At 37.0% G+C, this 21,973-nt stretch overlaps 1 protein-coding gene and 1 long non-coding RNA gene across 6 annotated transcripts in view; one reads left to right on the top strand and one right to left on the bottom strand.

Annotated features, from left to right (window-relative positions):
- The window catches only part of LOC136838800 (uncharacterized), a 412,093-nt gene that overhangs the window by 123,737 nt on the left and 266,383 nt on the right, over window positions 1–21,973 (top strand). Inside the window, exon 2 of one of the 2 annotated variants that reach the window (XR_010853112.1) lies at window positions 5,409–5,503. The exons of the other annotated variant lie outside the window; for it this stretch is intronic. This is a non-coding gene — a long non-coding RNA (uncharacterized lncRNA). The remainder of the gene's footprint in view (window positions 1–5,408; window positions 5,504–21,973) is intronic. 2 annotated transcript variants of the gene reach the window in all.
- The window catches only part of Cht10 (Chitinase 10), a 113,382-nt gene that overhangs the window by 38,163 nt on the left and 53,246 nt on the right, over window positions 1–21,973 (bottom strand). For 3 of the 4 annotated variants that reach the window (XM_067104366.1, XM_067104369.1, XM_067104368.1), the window contains exons 2-3: window positions 453–651; window positions 140–326 (exon numbers count right to left, since the gene is read on the bottom strand). In XM_067104366.1, the coding sequence (XP_066960467.1) occupies window positions 140–326; window positions 453–631 (366 nt within the window). In that variant the 5' untranslated portion in view covers window positions 632–651. Of the gene's footprint in view, window positions 1–139; window positions 327–452; window positions 652–16,544; window positions 16,567–21,973 lie in introns of those variants that run through there. The other variant, XM_067104367.1, reaches the window with a different exon arrangement.

Raw genomic sequence — 21,973 nt, 5'->3', positions numbered from 1 at the left:
CTCTCTCTCTCTCTCTCTCTCTCTCTCTCTCTCTCTCTCTCTCTCTCTCTCTCTCTCTCTCTCTCTCTCTCTCTCTCTCTCTCTTTGTGTATGTGCGTGTGTGTGTTTGTGTACAGACAAAAACCACGAAATCACTTACGAAACTGTAAGGTCTCCACGAATGGTGGACCTGGGCTGGGTGAGATTCAATATGACCCCTAATGAATCCCGGGTCATCTACATCTTCCTTAGCAGGGTTTGCCACGTAGGCTGCTGCCACCGGGGGTGGAACATAGCTTATAGGGTTTTGTCCCTTGTGCCGAATGTTCACTTCTTCGGGCGACACTCTGTAGGAGGAGTTATAGAAAGTTGAACATATAGGCCTAGATAGTAGTAGGCTTGTTATGTATATCATGAACACATTTATCTCATTTTTATGCATTCGTTGAATGCTATGGTGATGGAGTACTCACCTGTAATCGAAGAGGATGTGTTCCAGGAAGTTTCTCCTTTGACTGGCGGGTCCATAAATGTCTGGAAGGGTCGGGCCGTAGATGTGGACGGGGACGACATTGAACCTGCGCGCTTGGAGCTTGGTAGGATCAAGGGACTCGCTGGTCACCTGAGCTGCTACCAGCAGTAGCAACCACATTTTGTCGACGTGTGTTACTCCTGATGGGGAAGAGGAAAGCTATTTTAATTGTGTTGTTTTCGTGTTTTATGACAACTTCGAGATGCAGTGTTATTGCTCATAATCTTTTGCTGTCTGTACTTGATCAGTGAGAGTGAATGTTCAAAATCATCACCTGTGGTATGTCTCTTACTAAAAAAAAAAAAAGACAACACTCCAATTTAGTAGTATTTACGGAATAAATTTATTTGATTTTTTATTGGCATACACTTCGATTTTTGAGATCTACCATACGCGTATATCTAAGCAAGAGAACTTAAAAGCTGAAAGCTGGGTAACTTTCTCCGTAGAATACTAGTGTTTGTCTTGGTTCTCTTATTCAGAGAGATGTAAAAATTTGTTATAGACAAGAATGTGGAATAATGTGAGAATTGTATTTTCATTGGTGAAATGTTCTCTACTTATTTGCTAATCCTTTCAAAACTATACGGGATCTCAGTTTGGCTGATACAGGGATACAGAGAAGTATTTTGCTCAAGTATCACAGGTACAGTCTCTCAGTAACTTGAAATGTTCCCAAATAAAAACTGCTGGGTTAACACAGTTCGGATACCACAAGACAAACTAATTCCCGACATAAAAACCAGTCCGAAGATGCAGTCTGTTGACCACAAATATGAGGGATTCGTAGAAAAGGAACACCGGAAACCTATTTGCACACGTGGAACTTAACAGAATTACGATGCGAGGGTAATGGCATTTTAGAACAGGTCTTCAGAGATGTAATATTCCTTTTTAAATATTGTCTTGTCTGCACAAGGTGTTTGTTATAAGCTCTGTCTATTCTCCCTGACAGTTCTTCTATCGGAGTGCTACATGCTTGTTGCTCTTACTGTATATGGATAACAAAGGAGATTTTTCTTTATTACTTCATTTCAGGAATTCTCCCGCCGTTTATTATTTCTGTTGCCCTTTAAAACAAAAAATTTTTCAGAATGAGGCTAGATTAATTACTAGGTAACAGTAAGGAAAGATAGAATGGGAATTTTTTTCTGTACGGAATGAATTCATAGTTCATTTACAACCACGCCGCCTGATGTATGGTTTATAGGTTATTACCAAACTGCTTCATTCAGTTGCCGCAGTCTGTGTTTGTAATACTTTGTTGTCGAAAAGATTGTTGTAGAAGTCAGACATCTTGCTCCTAAAACAGACATCGCCTGGCAGCAGGACGAATGAAATCCATGGAGGTAAGATTTCATAATTCTTGTATATTTCGTGTTAAGAATATCGAGATGAATAGAATTTCTTTAATGTAGCTCTTAACCCGGCAAGGAGATGGAAGTAAACAAATGGAAGGATAAAGGGTCAATATTTACATGATGATATCGAAGGCACTTCTGGTAAGATGTGTTTTTTATACGTATATATTTTTTAGGGTCGAACAGAGCAGCCGCGGCTTATTTTGATCGAATTTCCAAATGGGTTTGGGAGTTTTGCATAACTTGTTTTTCCGGTCCTGTAACGACTTTTGGTACGAGCTAATGGAGGGACACTTTTGTCGAACTGGATGCGAGGCGTTTGAGTCGTCATTTATAAATAATCTTAAGATGAGTTCGTTGCGGCGGAACGCAGCCTTAAGGGTCACATTTTCTGTTCATTTTGCATTTTCTTTGTCAAATAAAGGTCGGCTGATGATGATGCGCTTTCGTTAATTCAGACTTGTCGCTCTGAAAGTCGTTATTGAGACTACCATGGCTATGGCTATATGGCTTATGCCTTGATCATTTCTGTTTCATGAAGGTGGGGGGAAATTTTGAGAGGAAATTTGAAGAGGAACAGTATTTTGAGAGAGAGAGAGAGAGAGAGAGAGAGAGAGAGAGAGAGAGAGTTAGGAGGGGAGCCGGGTAGGAGAATGCGGGTTCTTAAGGGTATGAGCTTAGATGAGGGAATAGTTAGGGCACAACCTGAGGGGTCTACTATTAGTGGAGGTGGGGGGTGGGTAACATTGGTGTGGGCATGGGGGCAACACACCCACCTTGAGGGAAACGAGTTATGGTTCAAGGGTCGTTGTACTCCCCTCGTCCCCTTCGACTTTCCTCCTCCTCCTCCTCCTCCTCCTCCTCCTCCTCCTCCTCCTCCTCCTCCTCCTCCTCCTCCTCCTCCTCCTCCTCCTTCCCGCCAAAAACAAGTTGGTCAGGAATTTCAGGGATGGGTGACAAGAGGGTGAAGGGGGTTGGAAAAAGGATGGTAATTCGGATGACTTCGTAAAAGAAAAATGGACAGACTTGATAATAGTCAAGAAAACATTTTTGTAAATTCCCTTTTGTCTGGCTTAAAATTTATGTACTGCTATTAGTTAGATATTATTTTTATATTCGCCTAAAGATTTTGCAGAGGGCCTCGGGGAAAGTAAAGGCCTTAAATGAAAAAAAAATGGAAAACAAGTAAAAAATGCGCCGAAGTTTCTTCGTGCAACCGAGTTTTCTGTACAGCGTATAATCAAGGCCACCGAAAATAGATCTGTCTTTCAGTGGTCACGGTATAATGCTGTATGAGCCGCGGCCTATGAAACTTTAACCACGGTCGGTGGTGGCCTGTTCTATATTGTTGCCATACGCACGATCGTGGCTAACTTTAACCTAAAATAAAATAAAATTTGGTATGTTTAATGATTGGAGGGTGGATGATCAATATACCAATTTTGCAGCCCTGCTGTAATTTGGTAAGATCTGAGGGTGGACAGAAAAAGTGCGGACGGACAGACAAAGTACAGAAAACTAAAAAGCACGGTAATTTAAAGCGTCAGTTTTGCATTGCAGTGAACGGCACTTCAAAACGTCGCTTAAGCTCTAATATACAGGCTGGAAGTCAACATGCGCCAAAAGGTTTGCGTGTCCGTAACACAAACCATGCTCAGAGCGTTAACAATCTTTTGTCTTGCTAGAACTGCACGTAAGCGAATGGCTTTGCAGTGTAACTTGTTACTGCGTACCATCAAATAATTTGAATTTACAGAATTCCTTTTGATTTTCTAGTTGTGGTGAATTTTTGCAGACTAAAATTTCCGAATCGATGTTTAATTGATCTGCTAAAGTGACGTTTTGAAGTGCTGGTCGTTGTATTGCAAAATTTTCGAATTGAAAATACTGTTCTTTTATATTTCTTTCGTTTTCATGTTCATATTGGATTGTGTATATATATACAGCGACTTGTTTATTGTCTTTAGGTAAATGAGCGCATTTTGTTGGTAATATTAGTTATATAGTTTATAAAGTCAGTCACAGAACCTGTCCTTCAATGTGTTCTCTCTCTCTCTCTCTCTCTCTCTCTCTCTCTCTCTCTCTCTCTCTCTCTCTCTCTCTCTCTCGCAGAGAACTGCATCTGAGAATCAGGGTAGAGAAAAAATCCAAGTACACGGTAACAGCAAACCAACGTCTGCCGACCACCCATTCGTTAATTGCCTCCTTTGCTCACCTGTTCTGCAGTATTCTTCCTTCTCACCAGCAACACTGGACCTGCAGGTGTTGTTTATGATAATGGCGAGATGAACAAACTGCCTCTCTTCGCTGCTCTAAATTCGCCTTCTCAAATATCGTGTGAATCTGGTTGAGCCGTTTTAATTTAATGTCCTCAATTTTCAGGTATTTAAAGACGTCGTCGGAGTAGATGAACACTCAGGAGCTCTCTGCCAAAAAAATGGCTATAAAACTTACGAGGATTAGCGTGGTTCATCTCTGAGAGAGAAGATGATGTCGAACTTCATTAAATTGTTTCCAGGCTGAGCAGAATTCTGAATCGAGGCTGCGGAGCTGCCCAAACACTCGGCTGAGAGCTTCGCTCTGCAACTGGGAGAACCCAAACGCGGAAGCTTGCTATTGTGTTTATTTTCTTTTTATTTTCATTTATTATGATGGTCCGAGTAAGACTGCAGTGATAGGAAAGATTTTGTATGAGTGTTTGTTGTTTACCCACGTGAATGGGATTTCTATTCTCTGAATAGAAATCCACAGGTAGGTTTCTTTTGTGCTTATCAAGTTTTGAACACTAGTTATGAATAATCAGAAGGTTGGAGGAAAAATACGCGACTGATATAAGCTTATTCATTTATAACTTATCTGTTATTATTTAAATATTACATCGTTTTAAGTTTTATAAACACATTTGTGTTTGGGGCGTATTTTTGTGGTAAATAAACAACGGGAAAACAGGTGAACTTCACACTAAATAAAGTATGGAAGTAGGGGTGCTATATATATATACAGGTATATATATATATATAATTATATGTATACATACATTTATATTTATATATATATATATGCATATATATAATATATATAATATATACACAACAACAAACATATATGCATATATATATATACTCGTATATATATATATATATATATATATATATATATATATATATATATATATATATATATATATATATATGTATGTATATGTATGTATGTATAATGTGTGTGGGTGTATCTTGTGATTTAAATTTTTTCATAGTATACCAGAGGTGTGTTCCAGTAATGGACTCTTTTAAACAACCAAATTACACCCATCCTTCATCCCACCTGTCCTTCAGCGTATTCCGTAAATGTCGTGAGATGAAAAAAAAATTGGGGATTGTAATTAACGAGTTTTATGTTGTCATTCTTCACGAAGGATTTCGGAGATTGCTGTCCCAGAATGGGGATGACATCTTTTGCAATCTTTCACATCCTAATTAGAGACGGCGGTTTAGTTATTATCCTTGATGGTGACACAGTTCCCCTCTCCGTTGCAGATTCGTTTGGGTCACGTCTTCGAAAACAAAGGAGGAAATGAAGAGAAAAGAATAAGAAATATTATGGTTCATCTTACATATGTACAGTAAATCAGGTATTCAGTTTTATTGGTTCGTGTTCCTATATTTTTAAGAACTGAAGTAAGTGTCCAGAATAAATCTAATTTTTATTTTTGTGGATGGTGTTAAATGTTTGAGATATGTGCTGATAGGAATTATGTAAATCTGAATAGTGATCATTTTCCCTTAGATCACTCTATTTTGTGACGTATTTTCAAGTTTTGATCTATCCTTTATCGTTGCGACAAGGCTAATTTCCATAAATATGTTGTCGTGTCATTTTCTAGTGCTCTTCTTACCGATATTCTGAATTTGCTTTTGTACAGAATTTTCTTAGAAGCACGCAAGCAATATATTAGAGTATTAGATTTATCTCTGGGACGACTATTATTTTTCGTTTTTTCATTCGGAGACCATTTGTCTTTTGTGCAATATTTACATTTTTCTTGACAATCGACATGTTGCTTGCTATTTCCTTAATTTTTTCATGAATAAAATATTTGTGGTAGATATAAAATCAGATCGAAGCTCACAGGAAATGATAATTTATTCGGAGCGAAAAAGGTTCGCCATAGTAGCTTGCAGGAGTTCATTGCTATAATCTGCTACAATTCTGTAGCATAAGTGGAGGAGAGGAACATTGTCTTTCTCCTCCTCCTTCCCCCCTTCCTTTTTTTTTCGTGAGGCATTGACTTGATGTCCTTCTCGTCCTTGAAGGGACATCAGCCTGAAGGGACAGTGTTTTAAACTTGTTTGCTGTTTTTGTTTATGTCAACATCATTCTTAACAGTTCTTTTACGATTTGCGTAGGAAATGTTCACTATCTTATGTTATATATACATTCTGTGTTAAGGTCACCCTTTGATTGATTTGATTTCTTCAGTGTTATTCGAATTATTTCAGTATTATCAGCTTCACGCTTTGTGAACAAAATGCGAAGTAAAGAATATCTTGTTTCTGTCCGGTCATGGCGGTCTAGGAACATTTCTACGGGAACGCTGGCATTCGCTTTTGTTGGTTTGTTTGGCATCACGGAAATTAGTTAGTGTCCGGGGTTCCCACGTGTTTTGTGGTTGACAGAGGTTTAAGTTCAAGGACAGAACGTGCAGAGGAAAGGACATTTTCGCAGTTTTTTTTTACTTTTTTTTTTTGTATCACTCTCAGCAATGTCCAAGAACCTGGTAATCCATCGTTATAGTTTCACAGATTTTGTTGCGGTTTTTCAGTTGCCTGATTTGGTCCTTTGTTCACATGTGTAAGTAAAACGATATTTCTAATTCCATTGTTTTAATTTGTGATTGATGAGAGTGTTTTTTTATTTGTAATCCTAATTTTCTTTTCTTTTGCTGATTGAATTTTTTAGCCAATTTAAAAAATCTATTATGTAATATTTCATCATTTATATCGATAGCAGGGAAGTGCCAGAAAATAATGTAAGTTGTATACTTTTTGCCAGAATTCACTATTTCAACGCCGATTTCCATCGTGGAACAAACTTCTTTCCGTGATACACCCGAAATTACCGATGTTTTCCTGAATATGGAACTAAATCCAATTTCCAACACATTAGAATATATTAAGTAAGAACATCTGATTTCCAGTCGGGTAGTTAGTAATTAGTAGTAGCAGTTACTTTATGGTTCTGGGGAGAGTAACTTAAAACTCACAGATCCATTTTATCAAGTTTTTGTAGTTACCCAGTTCGTGTGAAACACCAAATACAGTGACTAGAATTAGAACGCTGTCCGAGTCCATATAACATTTTTTTCTAATTTTCCTTACATGTGGCTGTGTTTAATAATTAAATGTATTTAATGTGTGCGTGTGTTCTAGTGTGGAAGCATATGCACTTTTGCATATTTTTAGCTTCATTATTCATTCATCATTTAGTCCCAGTGCTAAGCCTATGACTTAGGCCAGGAATTCCATTTCATTTTAATCCTTCGGGCCAGCCCTATGAGAGTTGTTAATCAGCTCAGTGGTTTGGTTAAACTGTTTTAATATAATGATAGTAATGTGTTTAATAATTCTGCATGCGATTGTATAGTGCAAGTTGTAATTTGTTAAAATTACAAGACATTTTGTCGGTAGTGTGTATGATATATTGGTGGTTATGTCGAATTGCCAGTTTGGTAGCATAGCAGTTTTTGCTTATACGTCTCACATTCCTTGATCAAGGTTTGATTATGAGGCTCATTCTCTGGGAGGTAGGCGCATTCTTTGTCGGCATTTTGAGGGATCGTGGCTCGTATAAAAACAGCAGCCACTAAATTTACTAGCCCAGAAGCTTGCTCATAGAGTTAAGAAACATTCATTATTAATGAGGACGCTAGTGAGTCCTGGATTCGGGCATTGTTGGGAAGAGCTTTGCTCTCCTCCAGTTTTTAGTTCAGAGCATCGGTTGCCAGTTATCTGTTGCCAAACAGTGTTAAAAAGGCACACACACGAATATATATATGTGTGTGTGTGTATATATATGTATATATGTATGTATATATATTTTTTTTTAATTTATGATCCTACGTAGCTCCTTGATTCCAGCAGGCCAGAGTTCAACCCCTAGGAAGGATACTGTTTGCGTCCATTAACAGACAGGAAAATCTGTATGTATGTAGCCGTTAGCGAACGTGGTGGTTTGCAGCAAGGACAGGCATAAGGACGTCAGGCTAGCAGGCTCATCTCCAGATAAATCTGACGTGCAAGGAAGATAACACTCTCTAGACCCACTAGGGGGAAAAGGCGTATAGTTGAAACAAAAAATGTAATATTTTGCAAAATATGTCTTGAGTATTCGCATAAAAGCACAAATATATTTTTGCGTAAGAGTTTTAAGAAATGTGTGTGCGTGTATTAACCGATGATAAAGACAGCTATTTCACGGGCGATAATGTGGATTAATCGAGGACCTATTACAGGTCAAAGGTCAATATCCTGAAACGAATTGTAAGGAGGGTGGAGGTGGATTTATTGAGATTGATGGTTAGAGAGAGAGAGAGAGAGAGAGAGATTTTTTTGTTGTAAGTGAAGAGAGACAGACTATTTTCTCTTTTATGAAGCTAAGCATTTTTTGTTTGTGTGTCGAAAGAAATACTTGGTAATGTGTAGGTGAATATATACCTCCATTAATGCCTGTCTAGAATTAATTCATTATCTTAAGCGTAAAAAAAAAAAGTTTATTTTGAGTCATAGCAAGAATCGGAAGATAAAAAATACCTGAAATATTTTGTCCAAGGGCTTAGTGTCATTATGTTTTCAAGAGACCGTTGGTAACTTCTTTTTGGCCCTTCGGACTGTGGCTACATGTTTCGTAATGAGGCCAATGGCAAAGTATTTCATAATGAGGACATTGGCTTTCGAAGTATGTGACAGGGGGATGTGATCGAGTGGAACTGATCGAGGACTGTTGTTCATTTGCAGGTACCTTATTATCGTTATTATTATTATTATGACTATGATGATGATGATAGATAGATAAAGTGGCATTATAATTCGGGCCGTGAATACGGTATATTTATTATTATTATTATTATTATTATTATTATTATTATTATTATTATTATTATTATTATTATTATTATTATTATGAGGATCTTAGAAGTTTTGAAACGGGTTCATACATATGTAAATTAAAAGCGGTCTTAACGTTATTGAGAGAACTGAATTCAGTATAGAAATAAACTATATATATATATATATATATATATATATATATATATATATATATATATATATATACATATATATATATATATATATATATATATATATATATATATATATATATATATATATATATATATATATATATATATATATATATATATATATATATATATATATATATATATATATATATATACACACAGTATATATAATCACACTACCGTGTGGCAACGATTGTTACATACCAGGTACCTTAACCTTCCGCTATCCTTACCCTTAAGAAGTCCTCCAATTCCCTAAGGGTGATACCACGCCCAAACTCTAGCCCTTCTTATACCCCACCTTTCCAGGAAGGTTTTCTCATAATGCTACAGTGCGGTCGAGAAAGTATGAAGCGAGGTTGCTTGCCTTTGCTGGCTGGAAGATGCTGTAGTTCTGGCCACAAGGCGTGACGTTCTGTTCCAGTATTGCATGTATATATTATGGTATCAAATGAGCATACTCCTTTTTAGTCCTTTCTTTTCTCTGGTGTCGTTTTCTCATGCATTAAATTTAATGAAAGTTTAAGAACTTTTGGTTTTCTACGGTTGAGTTTATCCCCAATATAAATGATAAAAAATCGAAAGTTTTCGAAGTTGGTTTCCTCAGTGGGAGAATGTATATATTTTGTGTTGAAATTGTTAGCGGTTGTAGAGTTCTTTGTCATTTAGTGTGCTCTTGTTATTATTTCTTTCTGCGATTTGCATATGTTACCTTATGAGCTGTAGGTTGATAAAAGCGCCTAAATTAAGTCCTTTCATAGTTAGAAAATAAAGAACAAAAAAGTAAGATCTCAACGAACCGTAACTTCGTTCAAAGCTACGGCGAACGTTTCTCATATCTGAAACATAGAATAATTGTGGAAACAAGAAAGACGGAATTGGGTTCAGGATTGCCGATCGGTATATGTAGATTATTGAAATTTGATATGTATATAAAAGTTATTTAACGCTTTTACCGCCCGATAAAACTTATACTCACAGATGATACATTTTTGTCTTACGTAATGGTCCAATTCTAATAAATTACCATGACTAATGAGAACGCTTTGGTTCTTACACGTCATGCATATTCCTCTGCTTGTAAGTGCGATGTCCCTCTGTTAGGATGGGATTTGCGTGCTCGTGATAACCGACTTGTCCAAGTTGTTTTGCTCCCCTGCATCCTAATTGTGGGGACCCTTGCTAAGTCTTCTTCTATTTTTTTTAACTTTAACGTCTGCCTTTACACCAAAGTCAATAAATCAAAAAAATTAACTGGATTATTAGAAAAAAGAGTAGTATGCATTGAGTTTGGAAAATATATATAAATTTGAGGAAAACAAGAAGAGTATGCGATAATTGTGTGGCACGAGACAATCGTGTATAGAATATTGAAAGAAATAATTACTCAAATTAGTGTAATGTAAGTAGAAAGGTAGACCGATAAAATGGTGAAAACCGAATGAGATAAGTGAAAAATTAGTAACAGTATAATAAGAAGAGAAGTAAATAGAATAATAAGAAATGAAGCAGAAGCTGAAAGAAGCCGCAGAGGGGGAAAGATAATGAGGGTGTTTTATCATCATTTTCGTTGAGGGCAAGAAAACCCGTTGCATATAAACTGCGGCTCCTTTGGAGAAGGGACCTAATGATGTGAGCGATGAGCTCCATTCCCGAAGGGCCTTGCCCTTCCCACTTAAGGCCTTGCTTTGTCATTCTGGCACCAGTACTCATAAGCCGCCTTCAGGTAGTCCATCTCTCTCTCTCTCTCTCTCTCTCTCTCTCTCTCTCCTTGATATTATTTTATTTCAGTGCCATTAGCATTGTTTTGGTGTGATTACTCGGTCCATACAGTTAGTGTTGGCTTTTAGTTTTCTGTAAAAGAAAACTATTGAGATGCCTTTGTCTGTCCATCTGCACTTTTTCTGTCCGTACTTTATCTGTCCGCACGTTTTCTGTCCGCCCTCAGATCTTAAAAACTACTGAGGCCAGAGGGCTGCAAATTGGTATATTGATCATCCACCCTCCAATCATCAAACATACCAAATTGCAGCCCTCTAGCCTCAGTAGTTTTTATTTTATTTAAGGTTAAAGTCTGACACCGCTAAAGTACAAGGGGAATTGGCTGAAAGTTTCATGGGTCGCGGCTCATACAGCATTATACGCTGTACAGAAAACTCTGTTGCGTCGAAGTAACTTCGCGCATTGTTTACTTGTTTTTCTGTATAACTGTTAATTTCTTATACTCTGCTCTTATGCTAGTTGTAAATGATGTTCGTTTTTTCAGACACCATGTGGATAATTAGAGGAGTTTATTAATGCAGACAACTTGTTTACATGCTGTAACAACCACCAATGACACATATTGTTTATTTAATCTAATTTGCTTCAACCGGCCTGTATTTTAAGTAAGGTTTATCCACACTAAAATTACGAAAAACGTTAAAACGTTGCCGTTGCCTTTTGTTACTTTAACCTTTCGATTTTGAAAAGCAAGTGGAATAAAAGTTCGACGGGATAATTTTTGTCACTTAATATTTTAAAACCTTATGCTGATTGTTTTTCCCGCCGAAAATGCCTCGATGGGATTTTATATCTGGTGCTAAAAGGCTTAACAAATGTGCCTTTTTAATATTACTTCCCAGAAGTGAAAATTTTATCTTTTTTAATTTGTTTCGTGTTTAATTTTTTGCTCTGTTTAAAGAAATGAAGTCACAGAAAACAGAAACGTGATTGTTTTGCCAATCTGAATATCATTTTTATTTTGATATTAGTTTAAACTCATCCTTTAAAAGATGCAAGCCGGAAGTCAGTGTTAATCAAACAGCGCATAAATCTTAAAGCGGCTTTAGGCCTTTGATGGAACTTATAATGCGTTTGATTACCCAGGCTAGGGCACTACTTCGGTATTCATTGTTTAGACTCCATCTCAGAGTTCATGAACTTTATGGGGCCGTGTTTCCTTACATATCTGTATGCTTTCTGGCCAAAGAAGTCAGATCTTGATATAATTTTTTTTTATTTTATTTCATTTTTATGTATTACAAATCATTTGTGTGGTTTACAGCATTTATTCTGTCTTTGGCTGAAGATACGGCAAAACACACACACGCACACACACACGAGAGAGAGAGAGAGAGAGAGAGAGAGAGAGAGAGAGGAAAATATTAATGGTTATTAAAAGAAGATGCTTCAGTGCTTAAAATTGAGAGAAAAACGAAGAAAATGAGTCGCATAAAGAATAAGAACCAAAGTATTATACAGTAAATGAAGAAGGGGCAGAGAGAAAAGCAAAGCAGATGGGTGGCAAAGGATGAGAAAGAGGACGAGGTGGAGTTGGGTGAGGAGGAGGAGTAGGATGTTTCAAAAGGAGGCCATGGATACCAGAGGTAATATAGGAACAGGTGTGGCACACGGGTAATGCCTCGGGGGTTACCTCGTTGAAGTCGGTAATTCCATTCCTGTTATTATTGTCCTCTTGTGCGCCGCAAGGGCTTTGCCATTCCCTATGCTTTTTTTTTTTTTTCCTTCATCCTCGCGTACCGTTAGTTTTCATTACGTCACTGTATAGGAGGCTGGCTAGGTCACTGAAGAAGAACGGCGCGCATTACGCCATCATAGTCTTTTAAGTATGCATTAAATACGACTTTTATGTTTTTACAGAGAGAGAGAGAGAAAGAGAAAGAGAGAGAGACTTGATAGCCTATTTGTCAAATGCGCCCCTTCTTAGATGTTAATCTTAAACTATCGAATATACCTTCGTTTACTATTAGACTAAGATTCACATTTATTTTGATCCAATTCTCTTATAATAGAGCGCCCAGAGAAAGTAAACTTTGTTGTCCTTGAATTCTTGAACATCTCGAGGAAGGTGATAGAGAACATAGCAGTTTCGTAGGAAGGTAGTGAGAATGAAAGAAAATAATTCCGGCTGGAGGAGCTATTGAAAGTCTTGTGGAAAATCCGCAAGTCAGCAAAGGAGAATTTTAAATGCAGTTCAAATAATGGATTGTATGAGCATTGAGAATCATTTTTGTATATACATCGGTATGTGAGGGAAAAGAATGATTATCAGCTGTAACAATAACGTAGGTTGGTTTGTGACCACATAATTGTGATCCATCATGATTTGTGCGTATGCTGTTTGGACGCATCCCTCAAGTCTTCTTATCAATTACGCACCAGTTTGGTATCTTGTTATTGTATTCAGGGTTTAGGTGCTATCACTTTCCCCAGTGGAAAGAGAGAAGAGCGAGAGGGCTGATGAATGTGAACATTGAAATAGAAGATCGAAAGTTATTTTATTGATAATGCTGAGGCTTTGGAGGAAATCAGAAAATAGAACCTAAAATCAGAGCTTCAAAAAAAAAAAAAAAAAAGTTGGTTAAGGCGTACAGTATAAGTGCCAGCAAAAATGAATAGATATTTTTCTTGAGGAAAATATAGCGCCAATAAAATCACCCTCGGATATGCCATGTCTTAAGAATAGCATAAATTCCCATCTCCTGTAACGAGTTGCGTGAGATCGTCCCTCTAACTCAGTTAAGGTCCTCAGCCAGTTGATGTTAAATATTGCACAACATTAAAATTGTCTCCTAAAATACCAAATCCCTTTTTCTGTCCCTTCGTGTAGGATGCGCCACTAAGGTTCAGCCTAATGTTATACGACCGTGTGACACAGATATGACATACATATATATATATATATATATATGCTTTTATTCCCTTTTTTTGTATATATATATATATATATATATATATATATATATATATATATATATATATGTTTTTAGAAGGTGTTGTATGGCATGTATGTATGTATATATATATATGTATGTATGTATGTATGTATATATATATATATATATATATATATATATATATATATATATATATATATATATATATATATATATACATCTGTGTTTGTGTGCTTTGTGCAAAATAGTATTTTCTTAGTGTGCGTTATTAAAAATAATTTTATTCATTGTTCATGCTTGGTCTCAAAGGATAGTTTCTGTAGATTGTGACTTCTCACGAGTAGATGGTTTCCCACCGTTACTCTCCGATCAAGTCATTGCCAGTGAATTTAGTTTTGATTTTCCTGTTTTTCTCGTTTGTGTTATTCCACATTTGTAATTTTAGGGAATTCGATTCTGTCTTTAGGTATGTACACCGAAGAATGAATTGAAGTTTAAATTTTGATATAATGATGGTGAGGACTGTTACACCATCGTCATCTTCGTCCCTGTGAAGGTGTTTGAAGATGTGAGACTGGAAGCTTTATATGCACCAGGCACCTCCTTAATGCAACAGAAAGTAAATGTTTCATTGAATGCTGCTGTCTTGCTTTACGCTGTAGGTTTTCCTTTAGTGGAAACTGGGTTTTCGGAAAAAAAGGAATTAGCACGACAAAAACGAGATACCAATTCTTTGGTTTAGCAGCATCTCCCACGGGGCTCACGACCTCTCCTGTATCTAAGATACGAGTACATCGTGATATATCACCCGGACAAGAAGCCGCACCAACATTAGCATAGTATCGGTTCTCACGACTAACTTTTCTAGATGCATGCTGAGCAGGATGACGGATGGCGTCCCGTTTAAGGCGGCAGGATCCATTTTATCTGGTACAACACAACTACTGATGATGATTAGGCACTTCAGTCAAAAATGAAGGATGTTGTTGTGATGGGACTGTTCCTTGTGTAATTTAGTTCTTGCCCTTTTGTAGGGAGGAGCGAGGCATTGTTGTGGGCAGTGGCTTTTAATTTTAATATTTTAGATTTTTAACGTCATTCTTTTGTTCATTACTTATTTTTTTTTTTTTTTTTTTTGTCAAAAGCTTGTGAATAATTGTCTGCTTTCATGAATTTATTCGTTATTCTCGGTGGGTTTTTCATAGCTACCTCTGCTAAGTTTCTATACTAGTTCAGGTCATGTTTGATGTCAGACGTTCCTTTTAAGTGAGTTCACCGGCTATGATGATTTCGAAGTTTTAATCCCCACTCGGTGGGCATGTTATACTCATCTGGTGCATGTTTAAAGTATATTAAATAGCCTATCCTCTCCTCTCATCTTTAAATAATCGGTCTTACGAAAACTATTATTTGAAAGAAATATTCGAAAAATATTGTGTTCAGTCACCGTGTTAAGAAAAGTAATTCGTTTTTTTGTCAGTGAATTGACATGGCTGATGATAGTTTTTTGGTGATTTCAACGCTGCCGAAGTTCTTATCACTGACTGACAATACAACAAGCAAAGGGAACCTTTCTCTCTCTCTCTCTCTCTCTCTCTCTTGGCTTGCTAACTAGAAATGCATAACGTTGGCGGTGACGATGTAAGGCTGAGAGCGACAGGAGGGATAATAGTGAAAACCGGTACGATTTGGACGCTCTGGGATCTCGTCGGTCTTTTTTAACTTTGACCACTTCCATTTGGCCCGGGCCCACTTAAATACAGCGAAGACTTTTAACGGTAAAACAGGTCCTATCTGCTGGCCTGACCCTACCCGACCCATCATCACATAGCAATCCCACTCCCAACCAGCCCCATCCTAAACCACCTCTTACGCATCCTACAAGTTCGCTGCAACTCCCCTTTGCCTCCGCTTAACCTCGTTAACACACACACCTGAGTATGCGAGGCTGGGGTAACAGTGCTGGGCAGTGGTTAGGCTGTGTACGGAAAGAACCAATGAGTAATTTGTTTGTGTGCAGCGAAGGAACGTTAATGTCATCCTGTGCGTTGTTGCTTTGTTTTCTTGTTCACACAGTTATCTTTAGAATCATATAATACGCCCACCCTAGAAATAAGTTCTTTGTGGATTATTTGGTTTAAATAATAGAAGCCGGGGAGAGAGAGAGAGAGAGAGAGAGAGAGAGAGAGAGAGAGAGAGAGAGAGAGAGAGAGAGTCTTCTGAGTATTAAAGACAGGGCCGGTACAGAAATCAAGGTTTCTCGTACATGTTGCTCCATTGTGAGAGAATGAGAATATTCTTGAAGAAAATAATTTTTTTTCTTTTAACAATTTGAGATAATCAGTTTACATAGCTGGGAAAGTTGCCATATCTTGGTTTGATGAAATAGATGCATTATAGTGAATGCCGTTATAATACTATAAGTTATTGCTGAAGTCTTTTAAAAAAAATGGCAGTACTAGAATGTTAATTCAAAAAGGATTATGCATAAAATGCACGAGTAATTCATCGAAATTTTTGCACGAAAGGAAAGGAAAAATTAACGACTTTTGTGGGAAGTGTCGAGCGTGTGTTTTGGCTCCGCCCCCTGTCTGATCTGACTGGCTGATGTGATGTAGCTAAGAGCCAGTAAAAAGGAAGCCCAGTTATTTTGTTTTAAGATTTTTTTCTTATACCACAGATGTGTTACTCACCACAGTACTTCAGCACTCTCACACTATTGCTTTCATGCGCAGAGCTGCAGACTCACCTGCGAACGGAAAAAATAAGATTAGCGTTACGGTGAAAATAAATCGCAATATGAAGCATATAATGTTATTTTAAAAATTATAACTAATAAATATCGAATTTTAGAATTTTTTAAATTATAACTAATAAATATCGAATTTTAGAATTTTTTTAATCTTGCCAATAAGGAAATCCGTAAATTTTAGTTACAAATATTTTCTTTATTTATTTCTTTTTTTTTTTTTTTTGATATGTAGAAAAACGAGGACTTGGAACAATATGTCGTAAATCAGCATGTGACTGTTACTCCTGCATTCTTCCTATTCTTAGACATTGGTTTCTCTGTAGTGGACTTATGACCGAGTGCCCTTTGTATAGGGCAGCAGGGGCTCGTTCTTTATTGGGATTCCTAAAATTGCGTTGTTGACCTTTCCTAACAAAGGGCAAAGTATTCTAGAGGCATTTATGCAGTATGGCAACAGTTATATAAGTTTTTGCACAGAGATGTAAGGTTTCGTGAGTATTGATGTGTTTGTATATTTTTGCATATACATACAGTATCTAATATTTGTCAGTACAGTTCCAAGGAAAAATGTTTCAAGGAAATGTAAGGCAACTCAACAGTATGGCTTAAATGGTTGTTTTGAGAAGCTTGACGCTTTCTGAGTATTCAGGTTCTTGAAACTATTAGAGGTGTTTATGCTTGATACTGCACACACACACAAGCATGTATGTTATATATATATATATATATATATATATATATATATATATATATATATATATATATATATATATATGTATGTATGTATGTATGTATGTATGTATGTATATACTGTATATACATATAAATATATGTATTTATGTAATTATATACATTATATATTCATATATATATATATATATATATATATATATATATATATATATATATATATATATATATATATATATATATATATATATATATATAAAAGTTAGATAAGCGTAGTTGCTGAAATTGTCTCTTAATTTGTATCACTAATAAATTATGTAATATAGTATCGCTGGGAAGCAAGAATACAGAAAGAAGTACAAGAGTATGAAAATGAAAGAGTAGAAATGAGTGATCAAAGTGATTAAATTTCTGGCTATAGATTAAACATTGATTGGCCGTTGTTTTCACCACAATGCAACCTCTGGCTAACCGTCCCGGAGAGCTGAAAGAGGTGAAATCCTTTTGAGGTTACTGTTTACACACATTTGCCTTCTGTAACCACAAGAGCGTAACCTTTACAAACAGGCAGTGACCTTGCAGTTGTCTTTTCTGTTTGCCAGCAGTGTTTGGTCAGAACTGCTCTTGCATTCAGTTCCATATGCAATTTAAGCGGTTACATAACCTAACATTTGTGTTTTCAGGGTGTTCTCCGCTTGGCCGTTCTAGGTTGTCTTTTTTTTTTTTTTTTTTTTTTTTAATCTAAAGCTCGCAGCCAAAAGACTTCGTTGAACTCGTGTCATTTGTCTTTATGCTGCTGCATCACCGTAATAAATCTTTAAGAGGCATAAGTTGTAATCAACGAGTACTTGCCATTTGGCACATGTATATAATAGCGCCTTCTGAGAGAGAGAGAGAGAGAGAGAGAGAGAGAGAGAGAGAGAGAGAGAGAGTCTCCAAAAAGTTTTCCCTTCGGCTTAAAATAACTCAGGTGGAGGAAAGGAGGTGTTCTTGAAGCCCTCACACGGCGAGACTTGAAAGCTTTACCAAAGAGCGTGCACAAAAGAACTCGAAGGCACAAGTCGAGTTTTCTATGACCTCATACGTCGCACTTCATGGAATAGTAACTTATCTGGTTCTTGCTCTTTTATGAAGCCGAATGCCGTCGTATATTTCCATGCCCTCCTCCAGGACTCTGGGAAGAATCTCGAATTTCCTCCCTCCTCCTCATTTATGAGGCTGAATGTTATCGTATTTTTAGGCGGAGGGCTGTTGCCTGTGTGACTCGCTCGGGACCGCCTTCGCCAAGCACACCTTTGTGGTATGCAGACCAGATGTAAGACAAAAGAGGGAAAAAAGTTGGGCTGGGCTTTGCCCAGAGGTTCCGGTCATGAGAGAAAAATACCCCGCAGGAGTTCGGCGTGACCGTTCATTTTACGTGAGTACAGAAGATTATTCTGGCCTCTTTTTCTCTCGATTACTTTTATTTTACGGTAAAGTTTCTTAATGTAATGTTTGTTGCATACTTTTAATATTTAAGACAAATATTGTAGTTCAGTCTTGTAGTGAGTAATTTCTACTTAATATAATGTAATTCCCTGATGTAGTTATCTGTAAGCATTGATATTCTGTAATACTACCCGAGCACCGTATCAGCCCTGATGAATGACTTTTATCTAGTATTCAATGGGGTGGAAAAGGTAAGTATAATATCACAACCAATGCCATTCATTATGAAGGGCTTTCCCCTGTATGCATACCGCATCTGGGTTGCCTGTTGTTGTGTTGTGCTTGTGTAAGTTTTTGCACAATAAAGTGTTTCTCTCTTAGCTAAACATATTCCTTCACTAAGCCTTCTGATTGACTAGACTAATACAACTAACCTAATATGAATTTTTGAGTGTTCAAGAAAAATCTGTTGTACGACATTCATTTTAAAACTCACTTTAGAAGGTACAAGAGAACAGAAAATATATTTTTTACTTTGCAAGCCAATAGGACGGGCATCTTGATACCCTCTTCTAACCCAGGCCGTAAAAAAAAGGAGAAGTTTTTATAAGACGGGACCTTTATGATGGAGGGTTTCAAAAGTCGGAAAAAATCGAAAGGGGTAGAGAATTCCAAATTGCATGCATTGCAAATGGGACCATCTGTCTGAATCCAAAAAATAAGATACGTCTTGCACTGTGAAAATGCCTAAACAACAACTGATTTTTCATATAATTCCCATAGGCGAAAACCCTTACTTTCCACAGAGCTTTGGAGCTGAGGTGTTAAAAGAATAAGAACGGCATACCATCAATAAAATGGAGACTAGCAGTCCGACACCTTCCTTTTGCCACGGTGGAGTTTAACGGCGATATAAAGTCATAAAAGTCAGTCAAGGCTTCCTGCGACAGCTCTCCTTTTACCTTCTTCGGCATAGTTACACACTTAGATGCTTTTAATCGCACGCGGTTTGATTCCTTCGCTATTTTATGTCAGCTTAAACATACCTCTGCCGTGTCCCGAAAGCTTTTATCGGCCCGCATACAACAGGTTTTACCTAAATGCAAGCTTCATACCTTCCCTAGGACTTTGGGGTTTTATATATATATATATATATATATATATATATATATATATATATATATATATATATATATATATATATATATATATATATATATATATATATATATATATATTCACCTGCCACTGTTCATTTAATTATTTTATTCATAAACGTCAGACCTTGCTGTCGATTCAGTTTCACACGGCAGATAGATAAAAAGTTATTTCTCAGGTCTTTCCGCTTTCCGCCGTTGTAATCTTATTAACAGAAGTGGAAACTCCAAATTCTCTGTTGTAAAATATCGAGGGGATTATGGAAAATCTTTGAATCAGGACGATAAGAGATCTGACTCTTGGAACACATCCCTAGCTCCTTTTCCAGCGATCTTTTGAACGAGCTCCTGAAAGCTGATGGCTAGATATTTTTAATACCCATCTCCTTTGAAATGTGATAGTAATTTGTAACAACAGAGTAGGCGTGCCGGCTTCTGTTGGGGGAAGGAAGCCAAGATTTAATCTAACCCGCTCTTGGAATTTGGCCAACACCTTGAATTACGAGGTGAGATTTGAAGGAGTAGATTCCACACTTGAAAAATAACCCCCTTTTTTTTTATTCCCTTCAAGCCAGGGAATAATTGGTTGATGCAGCAGAGACTTACAAGGCATCTGCAAAACCCTTATACTAATCTGTTATAACAGCTAATTTGAGATAAAACTGACATGCTATTCGGTATGGCTTTAGTTTCATATCGAGTGTTTTGACCGATTTTGGTGGTTAGGTTGCCACGGTTACTGGTCGCTTGATTTTTAGAACTAGCCTTTAAATGTTTCCAGGAAGCTCCCTGTAAGTCTTAATACATGAGATTTTTCACTAGGTCCCTTGCCATTTGTGTGAAACATCCTCGTCCCCCAAATACCCTCCTTCCCTCGCAAATTTCCCGTGCCCTCACAAATCACATCTCTTGCTGTTCCTCAGGCTACACACACACACGCTTGCCCCGGAATCGTGCACTTCCTTTAGTCGTAACTCCTCGCCCTACTCTTGCAGTGTTTTCCTTCAACATCATTTACTTGCCCCCCCAACCCCGCCAATCTCCTCCTTGGTGAACACCACAGTTTCCTCAGTTTCCTCATCTGGTCCACTTTAATCCCCCAAAAAAAATCTCTCAGATGCGGGTCACTGGCTGAGAGGAGTCAGCAGACACGCTTTCTTAGAAACCCGTTCTCGGCTGGGTATAGGATTTTCTTCTAGGTGTTATGCAGTATTAATATATTCCCCTGAAATTCATTGAATTTTGCGTTGCTGTTATCTGGCCCAAGATCAAGATCCCTATGATATCGCTTCTCTCTCTCTCTCTCTCTCTCTCTCTCTCTCTCTCTCTCTCTCTCTCTCTCTCTCTCTGTGTACGATGAAATTATAAGTACGAGTACCATGCATATTTGTATTTAGAATATTATGCATTTAATGCATTATTGACTTGTTTTATATGTGTAGATTTACATGACGGACATGCTTTTATAAAACTTAGCATCGGTTTAGAAGGCAATAATGTGTTTTGAAATTGCAAAGATATAAACTTTAATTTTTACCGAGGTTTGATGGAAATTATAGTTGAATCAGTTTATAGGTTGTTAATTGTAATCATGCGTATTTTAAAGCTTTTAGCTTTTAGTTACTGTTACGACATTTTAGATATTGGTTATGTAACTAAATCTATTTTTTATCCTAATTGTATTTTCTCATATTTCATCTCCATGCTATTTTAGTTTGCGAGGATACCGTATAAATAGAGATAAAAGTTCAGGTTATTGAATATATTGTCGAGTAAGTTGAAAAATGTATATATGAAAGACAAATGTCACAAGAAGACCTTGTCTGATTGGGTGCAGTCTGGCATCTAAGGATTTCAGCGAAATTTACGCGAAGTCTCAGCTACCCCTGTGATTAAAGTTATTACTGTGATTAAGGGATCTTAATGGCAGGGTGTGTAATTAGGACTCGAACTAATAAACCTGGAAGGTCGAGAGACACATTGATGTAATTAACTTTGTACCGAAGGAAGATGCTATCTGGTTTTGATAAGTATTATTGGTGTTTTCCTTTTCATGACCGTGATGAAGGAAACTACCTTTACGTTAGTTTGGCAT

Source organism: Macrobrachium rosenbergii, chromosome 5, assembly GCF_040412425.1.
Source record: "Macrobrachium rosenbergii isolate ZJJX-2024 chromosome 5, ASM4041242v1, whole genome shotgun sequence".
Lineage (NCBI taxonomy): Eukaryota > Metazoa > Arthropoda > Malacostraca > Decapoda > Palaemonidae > Macrobrachium > Macrobrachium rosenbergii.
Note: the sequence above shows the minus strand (reverse complement) of the source record. Positions and strands in the feature narration are given on the sequence as shown.